Source organism: Hetaerina americana, unplaced genomic scaffold (genome assembly GCF_022747635.1).
Source record: "Hetaerina americana unplaced genomic scaffold, ioHetAmer1.1.p SCAF_8, whole genome shotgun sequence".
Classification (NCBI taxonomy): Eukaryota; Metazoa; Arthropoda; class Insecta; order Odonata; family Calopterygidae; genus Hetaerina; species Hetaerina americana.
The window spans coordinates 19,668,796-19,696,544 of NW_027287427.1; the positions used below are offsets into that span (position 1 = coordinate 19,668,796).

At 35.4% G+C, this 27,749-nt stretch overlaps 4 protein-coding genes across 5 annotated transcripts in view; 2 read left to right on the forward strand and 2 right to left on the reverse strand.

The window, feature by feature from the left end:
• LOC139697949 (dynein axonemal heavy chain 1-like) overlaps positions 1-13,899 on the forward strand; it is a 500,497-nt gene extending 486,598 nt beyond the window's left edge. The window contains exons 66-72 of the mRNA XM_071596807.1: positions 3,265-3,516; positions 6,883-7,035; positions 8,457-8,728; positions 9,752-9,978; positions 12,075-12,256; positions 12,606-12,735; positions 13,682-13,899. Coding sequence (XP_071452908.1) covers positions 3,265-3,516; positions 6,883-7,035; positions 8,457-8,728; positions 9,752-9,978; positions 12,075-12,256; positions 12,606-12,735; positions 13,682-13,899 — 1,434 coding nt within the window. The remainder of the gene's footprint in view (positions 1-3,264; positions 3,517-6,882; positions 7,036-8,456; positions 8,729-9,751; positions 9,979-12,074; positions 12,257-12,605; positions 12,736-13,681) is intronic.
• Slimp (Seryl-tRNA synthetase-like insect mitochondrial protein) lies at positions 13,528-15,441 on the reverse strand. The gene has a single exon (XM_071597079.1). It carries the CDS (start codon positions 15,439-15,441, stop codon positions 14,023-14,025), a length of 1,419 nt encoding a protein of 472 aa, XP_071453180.1. The 3' UTR covers positions 13,528-14,022.
• Positions 15,442-15,490: 49 nt separating this feature from the next.
• On the reverse strand, positions 15,491-16,431 carry LOC139698157 (zinc finger protein 593 homolog). The gene is made up of 3 exons (XM_071597081.1): positions 15,979-16,431; positions 15,801-15,901; positions 15,491-15,725 (listed from the first exon to the last, which is right to left on the reverse strand). Exons 1-3 carry the CDS (start codon positions 16,066-16,068, stop codon positions 15,491-15,493), a joined length of 426 nt encoding a protein of 141 aa, XP_071453182.1. The 5' UTR covers positions 16,069-16,431.
• Positions 16,432-16,661: 230 nt separating this feature from the next.
• Positions 16,662-27,749, forward strand: part of LOC139698081 (histone-lysine N-methyltransferase 2D-like) — a 146,980-nt gene continuing 135,892 nt past the window's right edge. For both annotated transcript variants that reach the window (XM_071596972.1, XM_071596973.1), the window contains exons 1-2: positions 16,662-16,890; positions 16,997-17,090. In XM_071596972.1, the coding sequence (XP_071453073.1) occupies positions 16,799-16,890; positions 16,997-17,090 (186 nt within the window). In that variant the 5' untranslated portion in view covers positions 16,662-16,798. The remainder of the gene's footprint in view (positions 16,891-16,996; positions 17,091-27,749) is intronic.

Here is a 27,749-nt window from a genome sequence, read left to right on the forward strand (position 1 = left end):
CAATCACTCAGATCTCCACCATCTTCATGCCAGCCAGCTTCATGTGTTGGCTATAATTACCATTGGGTGGAAAACCGTGGACTACTTGAAGGCCATCGGTTGTTATGTGATGAACAAAGGTTAAAGGAATAAATATTGAAATAAATCATTCATTAATGGGAGGAATCCATTTTCCCGCAAGTGTTTCACATGGAGGGAATTTTTCAAAGTCCTGTTTTATCTATTTTAAGTAAAAAATATTGATGTTATTTATTTAAATATCCTTAATGAATGAGGGAAAGACTTTGGTAACAAAACCTTCCTTATCTCTGAACCAGTTGAGAACATTTTATCATTGATTTACCCTTTTTAATCTCAATTAATAATAATAATAATATTTTTATTCATCCAAGTGACACAGTGCATAGTAGCTCTAGCAAGTGTATAGGACATGTCATGGTTTACAAAAAATAGAAAGTATTACAAGAAACAAGTGTTACAAGGATAAAAGGAAGGAATGAACATTTATGAATTAGGTCTCAGGTATTCTTTGATGCTGTAAAAACACTTATCAGAGAGGTATTCTCGGACCATTTTCTTGAATACTGGTTCACGCTCTTCTTTTTTAATACATATAGGTAGGTTATTATATAATTTTATACACATTGACTTAGGACCATTTGCAGCCATGGTTAAGTTTGTTGATTTTACATGCAGGTTGTTGTATTGTCTTGTATTGTACAGGTGAATGCTATTGTTCGTTTCAAAATCTGCACTATAATTTTTAACAAGCATTATAGATTGATAGATATATACACAGGGAGCAGTTAACAATTTTAACTTTCTAAAGAGAGGTCGACAGTGTGCATAATAATTTTCATTGCACATAATTCTCACCATCTTTTTCTGTATCTTTAGAACACTGAGAAGGTGAGAGGGCAGTCCCCACAATACAATTCCATAAGAAATTCTTGAATGAAATGATCCATAGTACAACATAATCAACACATTTTGACTTACAGTGTGTCTTATTATGGAGAGTAAGTAGTACACAGAATTTAACTTTTTAATTAAGTTCAAAACGTGGAAATTCCATTTGAGGTTACAGTCTACGTGAAGTCCTAGGAACTTAAAATTACTTACAAAATTTAAATTACTACCATATGTTGAAAAAGAGTTATCAATTGTGCTGTGCAGAGATGAGAAGACCACTGCATGAGTTTTTTCAACATTGAGAACCAGATTATTACATTTGCACCATGTAGACATAGTTTTCGTCAGAAGATCACCAGCCACAGCCAGATCCCATAAATTTTTACTGGGTGTCATTGCACTCACATCGTCAGCATAAATAACACATTTTTTAGAACCATTTAACTGCAGCTGCCCAGGAAGATCATTAATAAAAATTAGAAAAAGTATAGGTCCAAGCACTGACCCCTGTGGTACCCCTCTGTTGACCTCCAGGGGGGTGGAGAGGTAAATTTCTCCATCATTTTTGTAGGCCACCCTTTGTTGCCGATTTGCAAGATAGGACTTTAGCCAGCTCAGTGCTACTCCCCTGATGCCCAATAGCTCACATTTTGATATCAACTTACTGTGGTCTACAGTATCAAATGCTTTGCTCAGATCATAGAAAATTCCCAAAACCTTACATTTAGAGTCAATCTCTTGAATTATATAATTGATAGCTTCAAAAAGAGCAAGATTAGTTGACTTTCCCTTGCGGAAGCCAAACTGGTTGTCTGATAGCACATTTTGGCTTTCAAGATAATCAACCAGTCTTTTGCAGAAAACACACTCGAGAATTTTACCAAATTGTGAAATGATAGATATTGGTCTATAGTTTTTTAAATCGTTTCGGTCCCCTTTGTTCTTATAAATTGGTAAAACCTTAGCCATTTTAAGGGAATTCGGGTAAATGCCCTCAGCCAAGGACTGGTTCACCAGCATTAGCAGTGGTGCTAGAATGAGATCTCCACAGTCTTTTAATAACTTTCCAGTCACACCATCAATGTCAGCAGAGTGTTTTTTCCCTATCTTATTGAGATAATAGCATAATTCACTCACATCACAGGGTTTAAGATACATTGATGTATAAGTTGCATTATTGATTGACATGGGCCCTGAAGGCACAGGATGTGGGGAATTAGGTAGAGACAAAAAAGCTTTATTAAAAGCATTGGATATTTTACCTGGTTCCGTGATTAAGTTGCCAATGTTATCATTTACCTGGAGAGGCAAAACCATGGAATTTAAGTTGCTGTTGCTTTTTATGATTTCCCATGCTACTTTTGAGAAATTAGAGGCATTCCTAATCCGCCTATCATTATACTCCTTTTTTGCCTTCTTTATTAAATACCTGAACTCTCTTTTTTGCTGGGAGTAAAGCTGGTATGTTGTGCTGTCACTAGAAGATTCAATCTGTAAGTACATAGTTTTCAATTTTTTTGACATACTGCGGATTTCGGGCGTAAGCCAGCTTTTCTTATTACCTCTCCTAATTTTAACTGGCTCGTAAGGAAAAGCAAGGTTTAGGTAATGTATGAAGTAACTGTAGAAGACTTCGAAATTTTCATTAACATTGGCCAACTGAAATGACCCCACCCAGTTGTGCTGGTTAAGCAACACCCGAAAATAGTTAACATTCGACTCACTGAAGTACCTCTGGTATTTAAAGGCAATTAGAGACAACTAACACTGGTGCTATAGTTTCAATTAATTACCTTTCAAGCCACTGACATGATCATATAAAAACTTTAATTCAAATCCATTTAAAAGTATTGACAGTGCTGTGGGCTGACTGAAATGCTATTCAATGGAAAATAAAGAACACAAATGCACATTTCCACTTAAATTATGATGATATGATTTCTGCTTAATTAAGGGAATCCTGAGATGGTAAAAAATATGTGATCTCACCCATAAAATTAAGATGCACCACAACATTGCATGCTTACATAGTTATTGATCACTCGAAGCAACTTGTATTATCGAGTGACCACTATGAGGGCCAAGCATAGGCCTCACTATCAAGGATTTATTTTCCATGTAAATCATGGGGCAATAAGCTATACTTGGGTATTATAATTATATCATGTTTCCATTTTATATTGAAGTAATTAAATTTTGCCTCTTTATTAATAATACAGATTAGCATAGCAGCAATTAGATATGTTAAAAACCATTTTTCCTCATATTTTGAGGAAAACATTGAAAATTATCGATATATTTTTATTTTGAAATCTGTGGCAACAAGCACTACTAACTTACCCAACATTTCAGGCCAATATGATACGAGCATTCAAGAGCCAAGTGGCTGAAATAAAAAATTTGTGGAATCAATTTGATGAAAAGACCCCAAAGACAAAGTGGCTACTATTTTCCTTGTGTCTATTCCATGGTATCGTGTTGGAGCGCCGAAAGTTTGGACCATTGGGTTTCAACATACCATATGAATTCACTGATGGTGATTTATGCATGTGCATTTCACAGCTTTTGATGTTTCTGAATGAATACAAGGATGTTCCATTTGAGGTAATTATATGGACTTTCTCCCATTAAAAAAAATATTTTTCCTATCCATAATAAGCTAATTTGGAATTTTGAGTTGGTAATTTAAAACTATGAAAGCCTCAAGAACGGGCAAGTATGCTGAAGACTCAAGGAAGAAAGGCATCAAAGGCCCTTCCTTCCTTGTATCTTCTTCCTTACATCGGAAAAGGTGATTATGCCACCAAAATATTAAAAAAAACAAAATTGTGTGTCCTTTTTTGTGTTTTGTTACTTATCACACTTGTTTAGCCTTATGCTCACTTTTGTGAACTTTACTCATCAATATTTGCATACACATGTGTACTCACTTGCGAATAAAAATTGCAGTTAACTTGTGAGCAATGGTACTCCAGCTCATGCAGGCTCAATTCCAGGGAAAAATATGATGATTATCTTTTCTATCAAATGACATCTTCACTTATTTTGGTTGCCTAATTTCTTTTACTCTGATTGTATCAAAATACTGTATTATTTGTAGTTGATTTATGAGGCGCATACCTAACCCTGACATGAGGGCATGAGATAAGCATGAAGATTAAATTTTCTGTTTGCATCACATAAAATCATATGCGTAATAGTAAAAATTTGGAGAGAAATGAGATGGTAATATGCTTCTGTATTAAATGGCAAGGTTGAAGACACTGTCGTAATTCATGTCACTCTGACTGGACTGCAATACATTCATTAATTCTACCCGATTCACTCTATCAAACACCTCTTTGAATTTGCTAAACAGACAAATACATCCTGATTGTATTACATGTTCCTCTATATTAAGGACCTCATTACTTCTATGGCTTCACAGGTGCCTCTCCCCTTTCTGAACCAAAAAATTATCCCCTGGATAATCATTTGCCCAGCTTTACATCCTCTTATTTATGATTCCTAAGAACGCTTTAGCTGCAAGTGAAATAAAACTTATTTTTCTGTAGTCCTCACAGATGGCTGCCTTCCACTTTTTTGGAATAGGAACTAACACTGGTCTGATGAAATCTTCCTGCCAAATTCTTTCCATAGAAAATCTCTGAATCTCATGAAAACTCACTCTCTCTCTCTCTCTCATATTTTCCTAAACCTTTAAGTAGTTTTATAGGAATTTGTACGCCCCAATGATATTATTTTTAATTTCAATTCCCTTGGTGCCTTTTCTTTCACACAACCAATTAAGCCTGGCCCTCAGCTATTTTTATCTACATCATATTCCTTTTCTTTGTCTAAGCTAGCTGACCTATGTTCTGTGCCATAAAGTTCTAAAATTCCTTCTATCTCTCTTTGGTTTTTTTTGGCTCAAATATTATTTTTCCTGACTTATCTCTAACTTTTAGCGCAGATTTTGCCTTCTTATCACCTGACAAGGCTTTCACTTTCCTTTATAGCATACTAATTTCACCCTTCCTTTGTAATCTTTCCAAATGCTCACACTGCATCTTCTGCCATTCTCGTTTCTCTTTATTTGTTTTCCACCTCAGTTTATTATTCAATTCTTCCAAAAAATTGTATTTAGATTCTTGAATTTCTTTTCCATCATAATTCATAATTTTCCTTACAGCCTACTGATATTCCTTTCTTGTAATTTTGGTTAATGTTTCTACATTCCAGTTCCTCTACTCTTTCCTGTTTTATTTTTTTGAATATTATACTTCATTGCTACTAAATCATGATCTGAATTTCCATGAATACCTATGCCTGTTGTGGTGTTTAAATTGTTTGTTATGGTTAATCCCTGCCTTGTCTCCTGCAGAACTCAAATTTTATAAATTTATATAAGGACTACAACTTATGTTAATGGACTTCAGCATTTGAGCCAACAAGGGGGCAAATGAACTTTTAATTATTATGCATAAATAATCGAGATAGAAATCTAATTTTATTTGTTATTCTTAAGACTTCTCTGCATAGTCTCCATTCAAAGTTGAAAATTTCTCAGTTTTTCTTGACCTTTCGAAGGCCATCATTGTATAACTCAACAGATTGCATCAAAAAACATTGATCCACCTCTTAATGACAATAATTTGTGTTGACAATCTCTGAAACTACAATAAGGGTACAAGGAAAATGCTACTTTTAAATGTATACTTTAGAACTATACTAAAATTAATATATTCTACTCTGTGGATGAATTTCTTCACCCATTACTTTTATTTCCATCAATTTAATGTGCCTTATAAATACATTATTATTGTTACTTTTGTTGCATTACACATGTATATTTGTAGCGTTTGTAAAAATGGAACTTAATGGGACCCTTAATCTTGAAAGCCAATTCCTCTTTTAATCAGGTAGTGTGTCCACAAATAATAATTTCCATTCTTTAATATACAACTTGATTACAGATTCAAAACAATCTGGGTGGTGAAAAATGTTAAATATTAGGCGTTCAAGAAATGATTTCTGAAGATTTTTTTAGTTAGAAAAACGCTGCACTTGCAACAAAATGCTTGACCATTCTGCTAATCCAATTCAAATAGCATTGCATTCATGAAGAGCTATTAGGAACACTTTACTTTATTATGGTATCCATCCTTCCTGTTCTCTTTTTTTAAGTAATTCAGAAAAATAATTCTACTCTGTTAAATCTCCACGAAGGAAGGGGGCAAGGGAGCACTGTCATATTGCACTCAGAGAAAATCAAAAGTTAAAAGATAGTGACAAAGAGAATTACAGTTATGGACATAGTGATGCATGATAAGAAAGGATATGTAATGAATGCAAGAGGTTACGGGTGTGATCTTTTTCTCCAAGGTCAGCTTAGAGAGTGTGACCATAAGCTTGAAAATTATATACTCAAGGCTATACTCTTTTTTATTTGCTATTCATTAACTCACTTCTGAGCAGTCGCAAATCAATTATTTTAGGCATGATATGAATGCATTAATAATTAATGAGAATATACAAGGGGTTGCCTACTTACTAATCATTAATTATTATATAAATAGTTTAAATGTGATATGGAATGGATTTATTAACGAGAGTAGCGCTAGTACTTACTACACAACTTACTTATTCTTACACAATATGCATTTGTGAGCATATATAAATAAATATGTGTATAATGTCATGTGTTCCCATTAATTTCAAGACATAGTTGTATCCTAGAACTGATGTTTTTAATTTTTGAAGGTATGTGATAATGATATTCAGTGGCGTTTAAGATACCTGATAATACCAAATACACTTAATCACTCACACCATTGTCTTATAAGGTGCTCTCATAAACTAATTAGCCAGTTAGTCAATGCACTCACCAAGACACTCAACCTAGACAGGTTTTGATTGTCTATTTATTTTTCTTATTGAAGTACCTTCACCAGTAAAGAATGAAGTCATATAACCTTTTTCTTACATCAGGTATTGACTTTGACAGCTGGGAATATCAATTATGGAGGAAGAGTCACGGATAGCTGGGATCAACGATGCATTATGACAATAATTGAGGATTTCTATAATCCTCAAGTGCTAAGTGAAGATTATGCATTTGTGCAAGATGGTACCTATCATCAGGTATTAAATATCTTTTCAAGGAGTCTTTGACGTAATGAGTAATATTTATCCTACTCGATCATAAATGAATCTTCCTCATTTTTATAAGATCATTTGCATTAGATCTACTAATTCCCACTTTGATTTTTTTTATGCATTATCAGAAAATTTTTGCCATGTCAATAATGTTAATAATTTGCAACCCATCTCAAAGAATTAATGTTAACATTTTTAGTAGGTGCCATCCTCAATATTTCACATTTTTATTCATCACTTGCACTTCCCTAACAATGAATGTGAATTCATCCTTTGGCAAAAGACCTAGCAATACTTTTTGTGATTGGCCATATTTTTATAGCCCTTTAAACTTCTTCATCTACCTGCTTAACCCTTGTTTCATAAAAGACAATGCATGTATTTTTATAATATTTTAACACTGGTGGATGCACATCATGTGTCACTTAGTTTTTATCAAGAACAATCTAAGCACACACTACGGAAATTAAGAAACCACACAAGAAATATATTAAGATGATAGTTTGCAGTCGGGTTAAGTGGATGGATCTTTGTGCTTAAATTGCATTGAATGTATTTCTACCACTAACTTGTATATTCTGGGATAAAAACCTTCAATGAATCAAAAGACCTAGGAGCCTCTATATTAAGTTATATTATCCATACATTGACATTTTGTAGCTTACAGCTACAGTTGTTATTGTAATTCTCCTTAATGATTTACAATTTAATTATGAAAATATGTGATTTTAAAGGCGGTGAAAAATAATATATTAACTTCACTTTTTTAAAAAACCAAGTGAAAGGGTATGTAACACTCAAAATACCACTTAATAGTTCAAAGATATTGCTTACTTGAGATCAGTATCAAATAAAAGGGTTCATTTGATGGGCACCTATTGACTTAAGTGTGATATTGGACAGTACAGTAAATATAAATTAGAATTTAAAAAAAATGTCACATGCACCTAATATAAATTAAAAATAAAAGACAAAGTTTTTATGCTTGCTGGTGAATAGCACTTCTTCCTTACTTGTACGATAGAGGGAAACAGAAATTTAAAATGTCAAACGGAATATTCAATATTAAATAACAGGAAAAAATTGAAATGCTTTTTGCATGATTTAAAAAAAAATTCTGAATGCTTTAGGAAATAGCACCCCTTTGGAGTTATAATGTATCACAGTATATTTATACAAAAATATTTGGGCAAGTTTCAAAATCCAGGACATACTTCCACAGATAACAACATTAAAACATTTTGTGACTTATCCTTTCTCTAGCATACATGTACGTATTAAGAAACATTCAGCAATCCAAGGTATACAACTTTAGGATATAGCCATGAAATTATACAAATAGGTAGATATATGAAAGTACATAAGTAGTTAGGTAGCCATTAAATAATCATTATCTATTTTTTCAGCTGCCAGCTAGTTCTACTATTGAAGATTACATGAAGTACATTCAGTCTCTGCCTATTAATGATGACCCAAGCCTTTTTAATTTACACTCAAATGCAGATATGAGCTATGCGCAAAATGAAACATTTGTTGTATTGGAAACTTTACTCAGTTTACAACCAAAAGCAGTGAGTAGTTCAGAAGGCCAGTCACAAGAGGACAACACCAGACAAGTGGCAACCAGAATATTGGAAATTATTCCAAACCCATTACCCCTATACCAAATTATTGATAAGTATGTGTCAAATGATATTTTGCTGAAGTTATATTTAACATCTCTAGGGGCAAGGCAATAGTGATTAATAAATAATTATCCACTATACGATGTACAAAGCATAAAATGAGAACTTTACATATTACCATCTAATTGACAGATACCATATTATTAGCATGAGGCATTCATTTGAACATAATTTGAAATATTTTTATTAATGCCTAGCATTTCCAAGATTTTCCAGCAAATAAGCTGTTCTTTCATTCACGAATATACTTTATAATATATCTAGCTGTTTATTGAATTGCATTAATGTGTATACAGGGTGAATCACTGGACTGTTCCCTTTTTTTGGGGAAATCAGGCAATACAAGTGGATTTTGTTAAACAAACTTTTTTAAATATACACTTAGATTTCCAATATGATTTTATCTTAAAAATCAAATTCTCCAGATCAGTGCCTAGTACTAGTTATGGATGATAGCAGGATAGACTTAATTTCCCTACAAAATAATTGAGGTACTCTTACACATTAAACTAATTGTTTGCAAAAGGGGGAAATTTTAGCCAGTAATTGATGTCCCACTCCCTCCCTCTCATTTTTTACTTGCTTGGTACATAAGATTCTATCCAAGTCACTGATAAAAGTTAACCAGAATTTTCTTTCACACCGAGGCCTACTACTAACAAACTAATGAGAGAAGAAAAATATAATCACATTTATCTTTTTAAACAAGGACAGTTTTATTCCAAACATCACCACTATTTCAAAAGTTCATGAAAAATTGGACCATTTAACCTACACATGCATAGTCAATGATTTTTTCCAAGGGCTTAGATGGACATCAAAGTACTGCAGTGTCTTTGTAAAGCACCAATTAGTAACTATATGGATAAAATCGGTGCTAATAAGATGTATTCTTACCTATTTGTAATTATATAACTGATGTAACACCAAGAAAAAAACTGTAGAAGAAGTTGTGAATTGTTATCAATTCATAGGCATAAACTATTTTTAACTTTGGTTTATTAACTCAATTGCAGGTATCCTGTAAAATATGAGGAGTGCTTTAATTCTGTCTTGGTGCAGGAAGTATTGCGATTCAACAGGCTCATTAAAGCAATAACCTCTTCTTTAAATGACATGATTAGAGCACTCAAAGGACTTGTGGTTATGTCAGAACTTCTTGAGGATATGGCACACAGCCTTTCAATGAATCATATCCCAAAAATGTGGGCATCTAAGGCATATCCCTCTCTTAAACCACTAGGTGGGTAGGACGTATCTTGCTTAATTGAACATGAAATTTGAGCAATGAATTTTTTTTTTAAGGTAATCTACCGGTTAAGGTAGGTTTTTGGATGGACACAACTACCAAACAAATATTTTATTACTCCTAACAAAACACAAAATCCATCATCCTACTCTATATCAGGTCCCTCTTCATCTCCGAGTACTTTCTTCCTCCCTTCATCCCGTCCAACATCCCTATCCTGTTCCTTCCCTTTCCTCTTTTGCCCAACATTCTACCCTCTATCACAGTCTTCAACATCCCATTGCCAGTCAACACCCCCTTCATCCACTTTTCCTCCCTCCATAGGATAGCTCCCAACAAACCCCTCTCTTCGCCCACCATACCAAGTACTTCCTCATTTGTTTTCTTCTCTGTCCATTTCACCTTCTCCATTCTTCTCCACACCCACATTTCAAAAGCCTCCAATCTACGTCCATCCTCCTGCTTCAATGACCACGTTTCCGCACCGTACATAGCTACACTCCATATCAAAGTTTTTACGAGTCTTTTCTTAACATCCTTACTCAAAGTCCCTGTCATCAACTCCCTCCTCCTTGTGAAAGCCTCTTTGCCTAGCGCAATTCTTCTCCTTACGTCCCTACTACTTTGACCTAGTTGGTCCAAAACATTACCGAGATACGTAAACTGTTCTACTTGCTCTAGTTTTTGCCCTCCTATTTTAATGTTAAGCTTGGCCTTTTTCTTTCTAGAAAATCGCATAACCTTTGTTTTATTAATATTGATTCTCATCCCATTCCTGTCCCACTGAATTTCCAATTCACTAAGCAATGCTTGCAGCCCCTTGGCTGACTGACAAACTAAAGCTTGGTCATCAGGAAACCTAACTGATTTTACGAATTCCCCGCCCACCTTCATTCCTACCTCGAGTTCTTCCCATGCCTCCTTAATCATTTCCTCTGCATACAGGTTGAACAGCAACGGTGATAATGGGAAACCCTGCCTTACACCCCTTCCTAAAACTGCCCATCCTGACTCCCTGTTTCCCACCCGCACCTGAGCAGTCTGAGACATGTACAGGTTGCGGATTAGCCTCCTTTCCCTCCAATCTGTTCCTATTTTCTGCAATATACTCATTAGTTTTTCCCAATTCACTCTATCAAACGCTTTTTCAAAATCTACGAAACAGGCAAATACCTCCTGGTTGTGTTCTATATTCCTCTCGATTAATAATCTCATTACTGCAATGGCATCACGCGTACCTCTCCCCTTCCTAAACCCAAACTGATCATCCCTTAAGTAATCATATGCCCTACTCTTTATCCTTTGTTTATGATACTGAGAACAACTTTAGCTTTAGCTGCATGGGATATCAGAGCAATGAATATGCCTTTACAATTGTAATTCTTTAAAACCTCAACTTTCTTATAATTAATTAAAATATGATTATTTATTTCAACTGGCATAAACTATAATGCCCTACAAACACACACAACTTTTAATGAAAATAAACCAGTGTATTGGCTTTTTAGAGTTTTACTCCACGTAGCGCCATGTCTTTCTCCAGAAAGTACATGGAACAATATGATGCGTAAACATAAGTAGGTTATGAATTCATGCGTACTTTGCTGCTTGAAACTATAAATAATTTAAACCACCCATATTCATGATGTAGGTATTAAATGCCTTTGAATCGACTTTTTGGCCAATATGTTAAATGTGTATCCAGTGCAGGCATGCCAAATGAAATTCTGATAAATATATTTTTATGCCTAAAATAGATCAGCAAAAAAATAATTTAAATATCTCCTTAGCAATAAAGATGTTCAGTGGCATCACCTTTAATGTTGCCATGAAGAATATACCTCTACTCAACTTGCTACCTTTAGACCTAAAATGGGTAGTATTTGATAAATTTAACATTTAGTTTAGATAAATGTGCTGCATATCAATTTTCAACATCACATTTTTGCACTTAAAATTTTAGGCTTTGCCACAGACTTAGAAAGTGACGTTGAGTTTTGAAGTGTTTTAAACTAATTATGTTGAGAAAGCAGAACTCTCTGAGTTTTCAACACTTATTCCATAGGATCTCATTATTATCACATCCATAGGTGCATGGGTGACTGACCTGAAGCAAAGAATTGAGTTTTTACAGAAATGGGTTGATGAGGGAATTCCATCAAGTTTTTGGATATCAGGATTTTTCTTCCCTCAAGCTTTTTTGACTGGGGCCCTTCAGAACTTTGCAAGGAAGCATGTTGTATCCATTGATACACTTACATTTTCATTCCAGGTATGATATAGTTCAAACTTACATTATTACAGAATAATAAATTTCCTACTTTGTTCGGCAGGCGAACAACATTCCCAGTTTTAAAGTGCCATAATACAAAATTCAGCTTATTTACATTCCCACAGAGGAAAATGCACAAAAAAGTATTTCTGATTGTTTGGAGGAATTGACATTTTTAAGTAAAACCAATAGTATAAAAAAGTTCAAAGGATACAGTAAAACTAGAAGGATCAGAATTTTTATCAATTCTAATGTATACATTTGCAGGAATTTAAAGTACTGCTGATAAGTATTTTGATAACATTAAATTCATGTAATTTTTAAAGATAAAAAACATGATAATTCACAGATTTTGAATGATAAACCAAAGGAGAGGCCAGATGATGGATGTTGTGTCTATGGTATGTTCCTGGAAGGAGCTCGTTGGTGTAAAGTAGATCACTTACTAAGGGAGTCACACCCAAAGGAGCTCTATACAGGTAAAAAGAGCCAATTACATTTCTTTATTCTAACAGCGATAAAAATAATTTATTAGGAGCACAATTTTCATCCAAATTATTCAAAACATCATCCCTAAATTTACTATATTGAGCTTAGTAGTCAACCGATGAATGCTTAAAATACTGAGACCACTGCTATGAAAGTACGTGACTAGTTCTGGGATGTCACGTTAAGCATTCCATGGGAAGTTGAAAATGAAATGACTTGAGTCAGTGGGTATACTTTCATTTGAAAACATACATTCATACTCCCTGCTTTGCCATCGCCATAATATACATGGTAGACATTGTCAAAACTGGGTGAATGCAGACAGTAACAGGGAGAAAGAGACTGGAATGAAACTGTAAATGATACCTTCTGCAGCCATTAAATCAGATTATGAATAACAGATTCTCTTTTATTGGAAACATGGAAATGAAGAAAAATGGTTCTTTCATGAAGTCTTAAGTATATACTTATCTTAATGCAATGCACTCACGGAGAAGAGCTTTATGGACAATGCACATTATAAGGGAGTATTGCTTATACATGGGTTACACAACACAAGCTCCCCCACAGCAATATGCAGTTCAAATTTTGACAATGCACAAATAAGGGAGCATGTGTTTGGATTTCTATTATTATTATTAAATTAATTTTATCTACACAAGTTTCCAGGAATAAAATAATTTAATTACTGAAAATAAGCTCTATGAAGCATCAAATTAACCAACATTCTATGACAAAAAATTTATTTACTTAAAGTACTACATTTACTGAAAATGGCCAATAGAAAAAGAAAAGTTCAAAAAGTGTGGTTCTGCCAATTTTTTCAGAACTGATTTTCCCAAGCTATATTTGGAAACTTTAAATAAACAAGGTTCAACAAAATATCTGTTTGAAAGAAAGAACTTTCAGTAATTTGTCCTTTCAATTTATTGACAGATATGCCTGTAGTGTGGCTGCGACCTGAGGCAAATAGGTATCCTCCTAAATCTGGAGTATATGAATGCCCAGTTTATAAAATACTAACAAGAGCTGGGACACTATCCACCACAGGGCATTCAACAAACTATGTTTTAACAATTGAGCTACCAACCGACAAGGACAATAAGCACTGGACAAAGAAGGGAGTAGCACTTATATGTGCACTCAATTACTAACCAGTAAAACTATTAATGTGTGCATATAATTAGTGTACACAATCATGGTAAAATAAAATAAATTCTTTAAGGCAACTTTTATTTCAAAATTAAGCAATAACAAATGAAAAATACAGCTTATACTTAATCCATTTGAAAGAGATTGTCCAAATGGGGAGGCAAAAATAATTTACCATATTTATGATTACTAGGGTCTTCAAGCACACAGGCTAACACTTCGGGGATAGAAATAACAGTACCAGTAACAATTCTAAAAAAGTCAGCACCAACTCCAGGCACGTCATGATACATTAACAGCCTTTTACTGATGTAGTCTTCACAAACGGACACATTGCCTACTTCTATATAAGACTGTAAATATGACGAATACATCTGAATACTTGCTTTAAGGCTTTCCCAAGAAGCCAACTTCTCTGCAGGCACATACACAACTCGAAAATGATACCCAAAATCTTGATAAGCTGAAACCAGAAAAGCAAGCATCTGGTCAAAGAATGAAGTTTCTGAAACTGCACAGTTCTGTAGTCCTACAAAGAACTGAACTGCTGAAGCCTGGCAAGAGTGCAACAGGCTACCTTTCGTTTGAATCGGATAAGAATTATATTGCCGTCCAATTGTAAACAACTTAATGGGGAGAGGATGTACTGTCAACTGCTTAGAAAAATAGCTACAGAAAGGTGCAATTGAGGCACCACCAACTAAATGCAATCGATTTGGGTTCTGTTCATCTAAATCATCTGAAGCATCCCTTCCTAAGATAAACGATGCAAATGGGTCTTCTTGATCAAGGCCAGTTCCTTCGACCACAATACTTTTAACAAAATCAGGATTTGAAAACTGTACATATCTACAATCTTTAAGTCTTTCGACAAAAAATTTGATTGATTCCATCTCAAACTTAACGGCTTCATTTTTCAAGTAACAACAAAGTGGTCCAATGCATTTTAGAACTCCTAAACTGTTGCCGATGTCAATATGGCTTAATTCTTGAATTTTCCTTGGCGGATCCATAAAACTATGAATCAGTTCTTCTTTTTCTTCAGGAGTTCTTTCATGTAAAACATTAGGGATGGATAAAAACTTGGGCACAACTTTGCCCTCAAGGTCCCAAAGTGCAGCAGCCACCACTTTTAATTCCTGCCTTACCTTTTGAGACAATAACTTTAGTTTTTCAATTTCACTTATAACCTCAGGGGACTCACTTTTTTGTAGCTCCTTAATGGACTTTGTGATTTCTAATCGCTTTTCTTCAATTTTTTTCTTAGTCGCTCGAATGCCTTCTTGAAAATCCCACATTCTCTTCAAAGAATGAACATTAACAGGAATACCTCTGAGCTGAACATTTTTTTCTAGGAGAGATATATTTTGAAATTTTGAGTCAAAGTCTAGGACAGGGGATATAAATGAAAAATTATTTTTTGCTTGATCACCTGTCATAAATAATGCTGAACTTATACCACATCTCTGATTATATGTATAACATTTTACAAAATACCTTACTTTTGTCCTCATCAGAGAAAAGTCAACACTTCTAAATGCCATTTTCTTTTGTCCCTTGTCCACTACAATCAGAAAACTGCTACACCCAATGTCAGTTTAAAGATATGTCTCCATCCTTCACCACACCTACATCTACAGGAGAAATGATGCCATCCTGAGGTTGAGTCTCGATTTTTCTTTTCTTAATGGATTCGAAACTCCCTTTTCCGGCAGCTCTCTCAGACTCTTCGATGCTATAGGGTTCTAATTCCAGAGCTTTCAGGCGTCTTTTATGAACTTTGGTTTTGAAGTGATCTTGCAATGCATGTCCATCAATGAAGTAACGCCTGAAATTCATCAGCATTTTGAAAAATGTCATCAAACGTGGTGGCACACCATTATGAAATTTATTCAATACTTACGCACAATGAAGACAGTAGTGTTGAGCTCCTCCAGGTTTATCTAAATCTACTTCTTGTTTCAGTAACTTCTCAGCATTCTCTACTTTCATATCTTCATTGATCTGCCGAAAAACAAGTTAACATACTTATTAGACATCACATTTTCTTCCAGATTCGTCTGCTAACTTTACTAACATACCTCATCTAAATCTTTCCTCCTCCTTTTCGTTCTCCACTGTTTCTTCAAATGAGTATCTCCGTCGTGATATTTTTTTCTTCTATAAGGCATAATTTATTAGAGAATAATACAAATTTTCCACGTGTAGGTATGGAACTATTTTTAAAATGGGTTGTTGATGGCTAACGCCACCTACCTCAAACCTTAATGGCCGAATCACCCGGTTTTAAGAGAAATCGTACACCAATGACCTAGCCATTTCAATCTTTTTCTTTCACAATAATTTACCAGTATATCCCCATGAAAGTAAATAAATTAATAGCATTATTTATGCAAAGTGAGAATTCGGAGGGTTCACAGTATGTACTTCAAAAGGAGTCGCAATGTAGGATATTTAGCGCTCTAGATATTACGCACGGTCGGCGCCATTTTGAAGGCTTTCGTCGATGAGCGTTGTGATATTCTTGTGAATACATGCATAGTGAAAATTTAGTCCCTGCAAAGGTTAAAGTCGAAGCTCAGATATTTAGTTGATAAAATGTGGTGCTTTTAAAAGTTTTAAAATGGAAAGTTTGGCCATCGGTCATTCATCATCTTTTGCGCATTACCCAAGTCAAGAGTGAAGTGCAACGTTGAGCAAACACGGGGGTTCGGAAAACGAGACAGCCTCCCTACTTGTGCGGGAGTCGAACAATACCCTTCGTCGGTTGGGTCCAACTGCTATCTTTCTGTGGTGAATCTGCTCCTCCCGATGTCCGCGTCGCGCGTATCGAACATCTCAATGGATAAAAACATCATTGAAACACGTGTAGTGATCTAATTTGTTAAGTTTTGTGCTACTATGGCCAAAATTCTCGACAAGGACCCAGTCACTTACCAAAGGGAACGTGATGGTTTTCTACGAGAACTACGGCAGTTCCACGATACTCGAGGGTAAGGACCATTTGTTTATAAAGTGATTTCAGCTACTTACAGTCGCGTTAAGCATATTTAAATGACTTTTTTGATTGCTCAAGTAAATTTTTTATCTTTTTCATAGGACTCCATTCCGTAGAATACCAAAAATTAATGGACATGAAGTAGACTTATATCTGCTTTACGTTCTAGTCACAGAGCAGGGAGGATGGGAAAAGGTAAGTAAATATTAACGTATTTTTCATAGTTATGGACCTTTTCTGATAGTTAATTGCATATTTTGTTGTGGTGGGCCAAAGGTTGTTAGGCCAAGTGCCGGGTTGCCTAAGGGTCACCGGTCCCAGGTATCATTTAAGATTTTGTGGTTTGTTTACACGCTGCTAAGTTAGTTACTGTGGAGGTGCATACTACCGCTACTTAGTTGCCTTAATGAGTGTGAACTATAAATGATTTGCTAAATGTCTGTATCGGTTTCCCACGTTCCTAGTTCTTTCGCTGTCCACTCTGGCCACGGCGGTTTAGTAGGCATACACATAGTGTTGTCAAGTAGTGCCAGAGAGTAATCGTATATTGTTATTTTACTAATTATTTTATATTTACATATGCATTGGTTTGATTTTACATGAATTAAAAAAAATTGTTCTATTGGCCATTATATGGTCTTGCTCTGTTGAACTACCGTACATTTGTTTATTATTCCAATAGTTTTCCTGCTTCATGTACACAAATCAATTCTACGTTTATTTTGCTTCTGTTAAGAATCCTATTTGAGCATTTATTAGGAGCTAGTTAGGTTAAAAAGGTATTAATTTTTTGAATTAGCTCCTGTGTAATCCTTAAACGGCGTTAAGCCAAATTATTGTACATTAACGTCAAATTCACGTAATGCTTTTTTTTTGGATTTTCCCAATGTGATGTGATTAGTCTCCTCGGTATAGAATAGAAATGTGTTGCATCAATAAATCATTTCAGCATAACAACGGAAAATGTATGGCAATGAAAATAAGTATTTTGATGGAACGAGGCGATGCAAAATTTATTCAAGATATCGATGAACTGGCTTATCAATGGTTAACTGTTATATAAAACCGAAATTGTATTAACATTCTATCATTTTAAGTTCCATAAAATGCTTCCCACAGAGGAATTCCTGGCGAACGCAAATGAAAAATTAATTTAAATTGCTTGCCGAACTTAGACTTATACAAGAGGATTAGAACAGAGTTATCTGTAGCAATTTTGGAAACACTTGTGTGGCGTATTTTTTATTCCACGATAATGATTCATCGATTAATGCATTTTTATTTTGTTTATTGGGGGGAGATTTTTATAGCAATTACTATTGGATCTGGTGATATGTAGACAATCGTTTGCCACTCTCTTTGGTTGTTCCATATTAAATAAGTAATGTGTGTTCCACTCTTGAAAAATCATTCAGATTAACTCGTGTGATTAGGAAATAATTCAAACAAATGGTGATTTAATGATATAATTTATTTTTGGAGATGATTCAAGGAAGGTCATGGTCTTACCACGATCTGACTCCTTCAATCTAGCTACCGGCAGACTCCCTTGCACACGTGTTTTTCCTCCACCCCCACTGAGCCAACCTCCTCCCCCTCTCCATTTCCCGCCTTCTCTCCCAACCCCCCCCTCATCGCATCTCACGTCTACTCGCCACGATCTGCTCTCCACGATCCGTGGTGCTCCTTTCTCTTCGAAGCCCTCTTTTATCTTTTCCTCGAGACGGTCTAACGTGTCGCGGATTCCGAATCGTTTTTCAGAAAATCTATCCCAGTAATATGAATTTTTATATTTGCTGTAGTGTTTATGTGTGTAATTTGTTGTGGGCGGGCAGTGGGCGCAAGGAAAAGTAGTGAGCACCATTATGTACTTGTTACTTAGTGCACGTTTCAATTTCGTTGCATCAATAGCCAATGATTTTTTGTGGAGTCATGGGATATCCAGGAGATGCAGTGTAAGTAGCATATATAATCTATGTCTAACATCGAATGATCACGGGCCCGGAAAATCTGGAATCATTCGGAAATTTGGAAGTGTCTGCAAAGCCTGGAAGTGCACAGAAAATGTTTTTGATTACCCTGACCAGTTTTTGTGTATTTTCGAGGAAATTAGCTGATACTGCTGTACTATCGCGATGCTCGCTTCCCGCCCATATTTTAAGGCTTAAAATATCTTACCGGCAATGTTGAAGGCCTTACGCTAACTTGAAGTTCGCATACCCTGTATTTTTGTCATCAGACAATTGTTTGTCACAATATAAGGAAACTTCCCAATTTAAGTATATTACGAATGTTGAAAAAAATTGTCGTCAGTAGCATTTAGACTTCCTGTTAGTTAAGGCAAACTTTTTATTGTGGTTTCATGAGCTAATTGTTATTATAAATTGCTGAAAAAGAATCAGTAAAATCCCAATCTGCTCTAGAAATTCTTAAAATGCCCCGGAATATCTTCCATAGTTTCTTGTGGATGCCATGGTGATAGGGAGACTTTTTTTTGGTTAATCCAACGAAATTGTGTCCAACACCCAGAAGTTTCAGACCTCTGGGTTTGCCCCCAAATATACTGTTGTTGCCCGGCGGGTTTTTTTTATATTCCATACTCTTATCAGAAGTGAAAATAGAATTTGTTGGTTATTTTGTACTTCTTGTCGGATCATCATGGTTTCACACTTTTCAGAGCCGTTTTCATTAATCAGAATGTTGTTTACAGTGTAACCTTCTGGATTTTCACTTTAATATTTCTTGGAATTATTAAAAAATAATTTTATTTCTGATGCTATCTCATATTTAATTGTCTTCCATTTTATATCAGTTAACAAAAACTTAATTTATCTGAGCGATGCGGAAAAGTAAGCGTTTGTTTAAAACTATGACAAGTGAGTAACAAAAAATAATGCTCATTTTTTCTTAATAGAAACTTGAATTGTTGTAGCCGCTGAAGAAATATGTATTTTATGATACAAAAGGTGTCAAATATTAGTTCACGTCCCGATTTTTGGCATGTATATGGTTTAATGTCATATTTAATTGAAATTGCTGTTAGCATTAATCGTCGGGTATATTCCATACTTCATTTTTAAAGTCACTATCCATAATATTATTCAGGAACGTATGTTGTTCAGGGAAAGTACCAGGAATTTTAAATTTTCACCCTTACTTTGCAGGCTTAGTTTTCATCATTTCATGACAATTTATATATTGTTGGCATAAAAAGTTATCATTATAATTATTAGATAGAGGTATCGAAGGTAGGGTAATCTTTTCTTTTTAATCGTTCATAATTTTTTCCGAACTTTTCCCTTGTGTAGTACGACTCTTCCTGCCCGCCGAATCTGGGTATAATTTATGTAATGAGTGTATCTTAAAATTACATTGTGTAGTATATGTTCTCTACAACACTACTATAATCTACCTAAAGGTTAGTTTGATAGGTGATGGTTAAGCCCTCCCAGCACTAAACCTAAGTGTGTAAAATTAACACTTAAACAGGGTAATAAGGGGAGCCAGATCTTTTCTCCGTGTCGCTTGTGGTTTGCAGGAAAGAGTGGATGCCTTAAAAATCCTACAACTTGCATGGAACTGAGTGTGCCTAGAGTCGTACTCCGGTCACTTCGACCAGCAGCAATGTAATAGCGCTCTATCCGCTGGGTAATCAAGTCATGCATTCTCTCCCCAGAGAGAAATTCTACATTATGATATCAGTTACAGTGACCTCTAATTTGTTACAATTATTAATCACCTGAGTGCAGATCGTATTTTTTCAAATCTGTATACATCTGTCTAAGTAATCACAGCAATCGCATCAATCAAGCGAACAAATATTGGTTCAAAACTTAAGCCAGGTACTATTCTAGATCGAAAATAAGTCTTCGTTTTGAGAGCATAGAAACAATTCCTGTTGTGTAAAAGTTTGTTAAAATCATACTTAATTTCTTGATAAAATTCGTTAATTCCTCGTTCAGTGAACATTACCTTGGATTAAATACCAATCACTTAATAAGGTTTCCTTTCAGGTGATGACTTTTATTAGAAGTTTCTACGTCTTGGTTCAGTTTCTGATTAAGAATACGCGAAGTCATTGTGATTGTTATACCGTTCAGACTCAATTGAGTGTACTTTTAGTCATATACCATCACATGCTGGTTTTCAATCAATTCATTAGTCGATCACTTATTCTTAAATGTTAAGTTCTAAAAAGCTAAGCCCCAAGAATATAGTTTCTGTATTTTTTTGAAGGTAGAAAAGTAGTTCATTATATTAGGCATACTTCTCTTAGTATGATGGAATTTCCCCACACTCGTATCTTTCCAGAATATCGCTTGTCGGGGAAATGATAAATTTTAGAGATCACGAATTGAGGAAAATTATTATTCTTCCTTTTGTTCCTCGTTTCGTGAATATTAAATTTCTAATAGTTTAATTAAATCGTCTTAATTTAGAGAGACAATTCAGATTTGTGAAGATCTATTATCTATTATGAGTGATAAATGGCTTAAATTTTCTGCTTTATTCAATAGTTAATTGCCTTCAGTTTTTCTCTCCGGATGCTTGAAGTTTGCATTTATTTGAGGAAAGTGGAACGCTATATAATGAGTTGTATATAACGGCTTACTTGATTGCAATTTATTTTGTAATCGTCAATGGATGCCTATTTGGCATGAGGTAACGAGCTTCGATGCAAACAAGAACATCGACCTATGAAATGTTACATTATTTTTCCTTTGTCAACTTTAATGGTGCTAGTTGTTGGGGACCGTATTTTCTCAACTATAGTTGCACCGAAAGGAACCACACTAGAATTGAATGGACACCAGTTTGGGTTTTCTAAATAATTGGAAAGAATAAATTTCTTCGGATATATTTTCGTTAGTTCAAAGCCCCGCCCTCTTATATTTTAACGAAATACTTTCAATTTAGGAACTTTATTTCTTTATTTTATGTCATTAAGGTACCTATGCCCTGCGAGACATGGGATAGTCAGTAGTACTTGTGCCTTTGTTACCTCGTGCCATTTACATATCTTGGTTATGAGTTGTGAAGCCTTCCTTCTATGAACGTTGGACATATATTGGCTTATATAAAAATATGTTTTATGGTCGAATCTGCTATTGCTGTATTCATTGATGTATTGTGTCTTGGTGTATGACATGAATTTTACTTCTAGTTATGCATAAAAATTTAGGATAGAAAAGTATGGGAGTGATTCGCTGATTATTGTTTATTCTAATTGCCAAAATTATTGTTTCTTTTATTTATGTATTTCATTCTGCCCGAATTTCCTAAATTTGTTGCCAGGCGACAATTATTCTTGCAAAATAGAGACATTTGTTCATTTTCGTGAACTTGAAATGAAAATCCTGTTTTTTATTGGCTGACATACATGGTAAAGAAAAGAGGTTCTGATACGTACCTAATAAGGGAACTATTTGAGAGCCCTCCATTTTTCAGTTTATGTTGAGGTCCACATTATGGTGTATTAGTGGAGCCAGGCTGCCGTACCGAGATTCAGAGATTTTATGTAGCAGCGGACTCTAATACTCTTTACTTAAAAACCTATAAACGTGCAAAGTCTCGAATGAAAAATAATAAGAAATGTAACGTCTTATACAAATAGGGCAGAAATTTTATTTCCAAACGTGCGTGGAATATAAGGTATGCTTAATTAGTTTTCGTAAATACGGAATCGTTAAAAATCCAGTTATGGTGGCCACCCTTAACAGCTCTAACATTTGACTGACCGGGCAGATTTATTCTGCGTAACTGTTGCATCCTCAGCCCTGTAAAACTTTACTTTAATTAATACAGCACTTAAAACCTAATTTCCAGTAGTGTTATCGTATCATAGATGTTTGTTTCTATGGTTCAATGTCGCATCTGGTGGTTTAGATACCATTAAGGGAAGGTTAACTTTAATTAAAAGAATTTATGATATTTGTTAATCGATCTTGTTCGAATTCATAAAATGGAGTAATATTTATCCATTGTTGTTTAGTTCGTAAGTTTATTGAAATCTATGCATGCTTGTTATTAAATTAAGTTAATTTTGCTAAAATTATTGTGTATTGTTATGTTTGAGCACGTATTTTTTCTTGTAAATGCTTTGAAGTGATTCGTCGGTGATGCTGCCGAGCTGTGGCCATTATGAGTCTTTTTTAGCATTTAAAGGAATCCTTTTGGCAAAAAAATCCACCATAAAGTAAAATATTGAAGTTGTCACTGATTTGGAAGCTTGATTTATAGGGTATACTAATGTAGTCTTAAAGTATAATTTGCAGTTTCATATCAATGGCGCCCTCTCAGATCTACATTTACTCCCATTTTTTACCATAAGCTTAATTAACGGCTAAATCATACGTAATGAAATCGAAGGATATGTACCAAGGCTGGAAAGTTCAGTCCAAGATTCAATGAAGTAATGGCATCATTTCTTCTTTCTAATATTATAGGATATTTACCTCTAACTTATAGTTTCCATGGACTATTAGAGCCCAGAGTAAGGGGCTGTTGAAATATATATATTTTTATTAGGAAGTGTTGTACAATCCCTATGGCAGCGTCCCCTCGTGTGCCAAATTAATTAATTAACGAACGGTTAGGTTCAGTATTCTTTCTAATCATGAAATATTCACATTGTTCCTTAGAAGTTAACCACAGTTCATGTTTTTATTCCCTTCTTTATCATGGCTCATATTATTCAATGTAATGAGTGAATCATGTGGATAAATTGATGGTCGTTCAGGCTAGTCTGGCGGGTTACCTCCAGATTTGCAAAAACGACCATCGTGGTTATTGTCCAGTTTGGGTTTTTAATAATCTCCTGTGGTCACTGAGTGACTTAATGGCAAGCCATGAATAGTCTACTCGGCATTCTAAGTGGCAACTCGTACCTATAAGAAAATAAATATAGTTATAGCTCCTCAAATTCAAGAGCATTTAAGGAGTGTTTATTTTATCAATCAATATTATATATACCTTCTTCCTGAAACTGGAAATTTATTTGCGTATGCATTGGCGGACATGATTATGATTCAGGACTTCTTATGAAATACGTCTAGCGTTACCTACTTTGTCCATTCATCCTTGTTGTTATGGTAAATGCAGGAATGCGTTTGAACCCAGATCCCTCTGTGTTCGGGTTTTGTTTCAGCTAAGGCCAATTGAAAGGGTAGATCCTGCGAGACATGCTATTCTTACTTCGGGAGAGAGCTATGTTCCAGTGGACGCGATCTTTCCAGATTTCAAGAAATCCTTCGTCTAAGTACCTCATTATTAACTACTCGCAAAGCTGTATGGCATGGATAAAAATATCCGGGTTTGGATTAAAGACTTTTTGAATAGTCGGGTTCAAAGAGTTGTGATAGATGGAGTAAACTCAAAGTAGAAATGACTTAAGGTGTTCCCCCGGGAAGTGTCATCGGGCCTCTTTTATTCCTACTATACGTTAGCGATATTGACTCCGTAGTCACGGGTAAGATACGTTTATTTGCTGACGATGCAATGGTTTACCGTAATATCCGTGATCCTGAGGACACAGCAGCTTTGTCAGATGACCTTAATGCTATACAACGCTGGTGCAGCATTTGGCAATTAGAATTTAACTTTTAAAAGTGCGTAGTCATACATTTTTGGAAAAAGAGCAATTCCCTCCCGGACGCCTTCTGCACTGGGAACACCGGAATGGAATGTGTAGACTCAATTAAATGTCTAGGCGTTACCTGGGTGGAACACATACGGGGAATATATGGACAAGCTAACAAAAAATGAGGATTTATTAGAAGAATACTGGGTAAATGTGATGAAGAGGTCAAAGAGAAATATTATCTGTTGTTGGTTAGGCCTCATTTAGATTATACTGCAAGTATATGGGATTCTCTCGAATTTTGATTGATTGCCGAATTGAATCGCGTGCAGCGTAGAGGAGCTGGATTTGTTCAACGCTGTTATGATAAACTTAGTAGCTTATCCAAAATATTGGAGCACTTAAGCTGAGAATCACTCACGGAGCGAAGGTTAAATTACAGCTTAAATCTCTTGCATAAATTGGAAGGATATCCTTTAGCAGTGATGTTGAAACTGTATTATTGCCCCTATCGTACTATGGTAGGAGAGATCATGTCAGTAAAATTAGAGGGATTAAGTGTAGAACAGATGGGTGTAAGATGCCTTTTTTCCACGAACGATAAGGGATCAGAAGTCATATTCGGGTCAAAATGGTCTGGTATATATTCACCCTCTGCCACAGAACCTGGCGGTGGCTTGCAGGGTACATAAATAGATTTTCAATCTGTGGAAATACTGCATTTTAGGACATAAAGCGACGACTGTATTAAAGTTACTGCCACGGCATCTCCCACTGTTTTTGGACGTTGTATTTTAAATTTTTCATTGCGTATGATTCATATGTCATCTAGTATATAACCTTGCGCACTGTCTAGATAAATTGAAGTATTGTCGATACCTAATTTCTGCACTACTCATGGAATCTGGAGCAGATGCTGGATATTCGGTATGTGTAGTTTCCTAGCTTCGGCTCCTTCGAGGCCTTTCAGCCAATATTTTGTGAATAAATGCGTAAAGATAATTGAATAGATAAATATTTTCAAATGTACGCTTGTTTTAAGTCTATAATTTAACTTGAATTATTCCTGGTATTGCCACTGGACCATCCGTGCCATTTCAACCGACGTTGTGTGCCGGGAGTCCGTTCCTTATGCATTTTCAATCATAATTTGTTTCAGGCTTCCTACCATGTTTTTCTAGGGTGAAAGTAAAGGTAAAGGACAAAGGATATTGTGCTCTCATGGTGTACGTGTGTGTTCTAAATTAATTTCTCTGGGGTTTCTCATCGGTCTTCTTTTTCAGGAAACATGAAACTGCTTTAGTATTTGCTGTGAGTAGACAAATGACAAGCAACATATTGCGCCACATTCAAATTAAGTGAACGGTCTCGAAAGGTGTGACATTGTTGTAGAAGGGAAATAAAACGGCTTGACGTGCCTAGTGCCCGAATTCAGGATAATAATTCCATAAATACCATTATAATAGGGACATGTTTGCCTCAGGTGGTAATGGTTCCTCCTGCAGGTAGCAACCTTGGTTCAAGATTGGAAAGTAGTTGCGACGAGTAGTACGAATGTAGTGTTATATGGGAAGGATTGTAAAATTTCCTTCTTCACTACAACGATACTCGGAAAATTTGAAAAAAATTGACATTAAGTGTGTGGATCAAGCTTTTCGAAATAAAACGCGGCATTATTAGCGTGGAAAGCGACTGAAAAAACAGGGTAACTCTGGTCCAGTCTAGGAAATCTCCGGGCATGGGAAAGGCCAGGGATTTTGCGTAGTCCGAAATTTTTCACGAATTATAAAAATTGACTTTTAAGAGAATGGCCTTGAGCTGCCTGTAAATATTATTACGATGGTTAATAATATTATCTAGCGGAGGTTGTTTGAATAATATGTTTGGTAACCTTTGTAGTAGTAGTATTTAGGGGAGGCGACCGTCAGCTGAGGTCATTTGCGCCATAGGGGGTTGACAGGAAAGGATAAAGGGTGGAGAGAAACCCGGCGTCGGCATTAGCATACTCTTAACGAAAATCGTCAAGGGGTCCGCAGCTTAACGTCCCATCCGACGGACGGCGTACTCACTCAAAGCAACCTCCGCAAAGCCCCTCAAGTAGGGATCGAGATACCTCTGACAATATTCAACTCCGCCGGGATTTGAACCCGGGGCCTATGGGTGGGAAGCCGCGGTAACCTTTGTTTTAATGGTATTTATGTATTGGATATCAATTAATATATGGAATCGATTTAAAAAGTGAGAAACAGCCCCAGTTTGTTTGTCATTTTTGACATAAACCTTCCAAATAACCTAAGAGTGGCGCACGTCGATATAACGCTGCAAATGAAACTTTTAAGTTCCTTTAATTCCTTCTTACGAGTATACCCTAATTATTGCTACCGCAGCAAAATGTAATTCAAAGTGAACTTCATTTAAATAAAGTTATTGCCAGTATTTTGTGTAAAGATTTTTTTAACGGTTATAATTGAAATTATACGCAAGTAAGCTGTCAAACTTCACTGAGTTCATGTGGAAGGAGTTAGACTATTAAATGCGAATAAAAATGTGCTTAATATGTCTAAGTATGGCTTGCTATCTATTTAATAGTATTGCGAAGTAATATGTGTACATTTGCGCTTTGAATGAACCCTGAGAAAATGCTTAAATTTACCACATTTTATTTAATGATATACGGTGTACTTGAACATACGTTATTGCTCCATAATCTGTAGAGTATTCTTGTTATAACATTGCTCCAGATTTATTCAGCGAAAATAAAAGTCTCACAGTGTTTTATTGTAAGTAAATGCGCCATTAAGATATTATTAAGAATTAAGACATGTTAAGCCCTTGCTGCATGACTAATTTTATATATTTGCTGACACCTGGATTTGTAATTCAGTCATGCGTGATACTCTGGTTCTTTAAGGCTGAGCTTAGCCCTTATCCTTTGCATCAGGTGTATTACATGGAAAGATGTTTCTGACAGGCGACCCAAGGGGCATATCCTTCCGAAAAGCACGTTAAGTCTTGAAATAAAATCTTGAAATGGGAGGTAAAATTAGGAAGTGTTTTGAGTTCGTGTTTTAAAGGAAACCGATGGGGTTTGGTGTGGCAATATCTTTGGTGTATTACTCCCTCAAAATAATGATTTTTAACCAGCAGTCACCTACTAGCACTTGAATATAGCTCTGCTTCGTGACCCCTTAGTTTAATTTTAGGTACATCTGAGACTGAAAGCACTTTGCAGTATACCTTCATCAACCCACGCGTTACTACAACCGAGAAAAGAA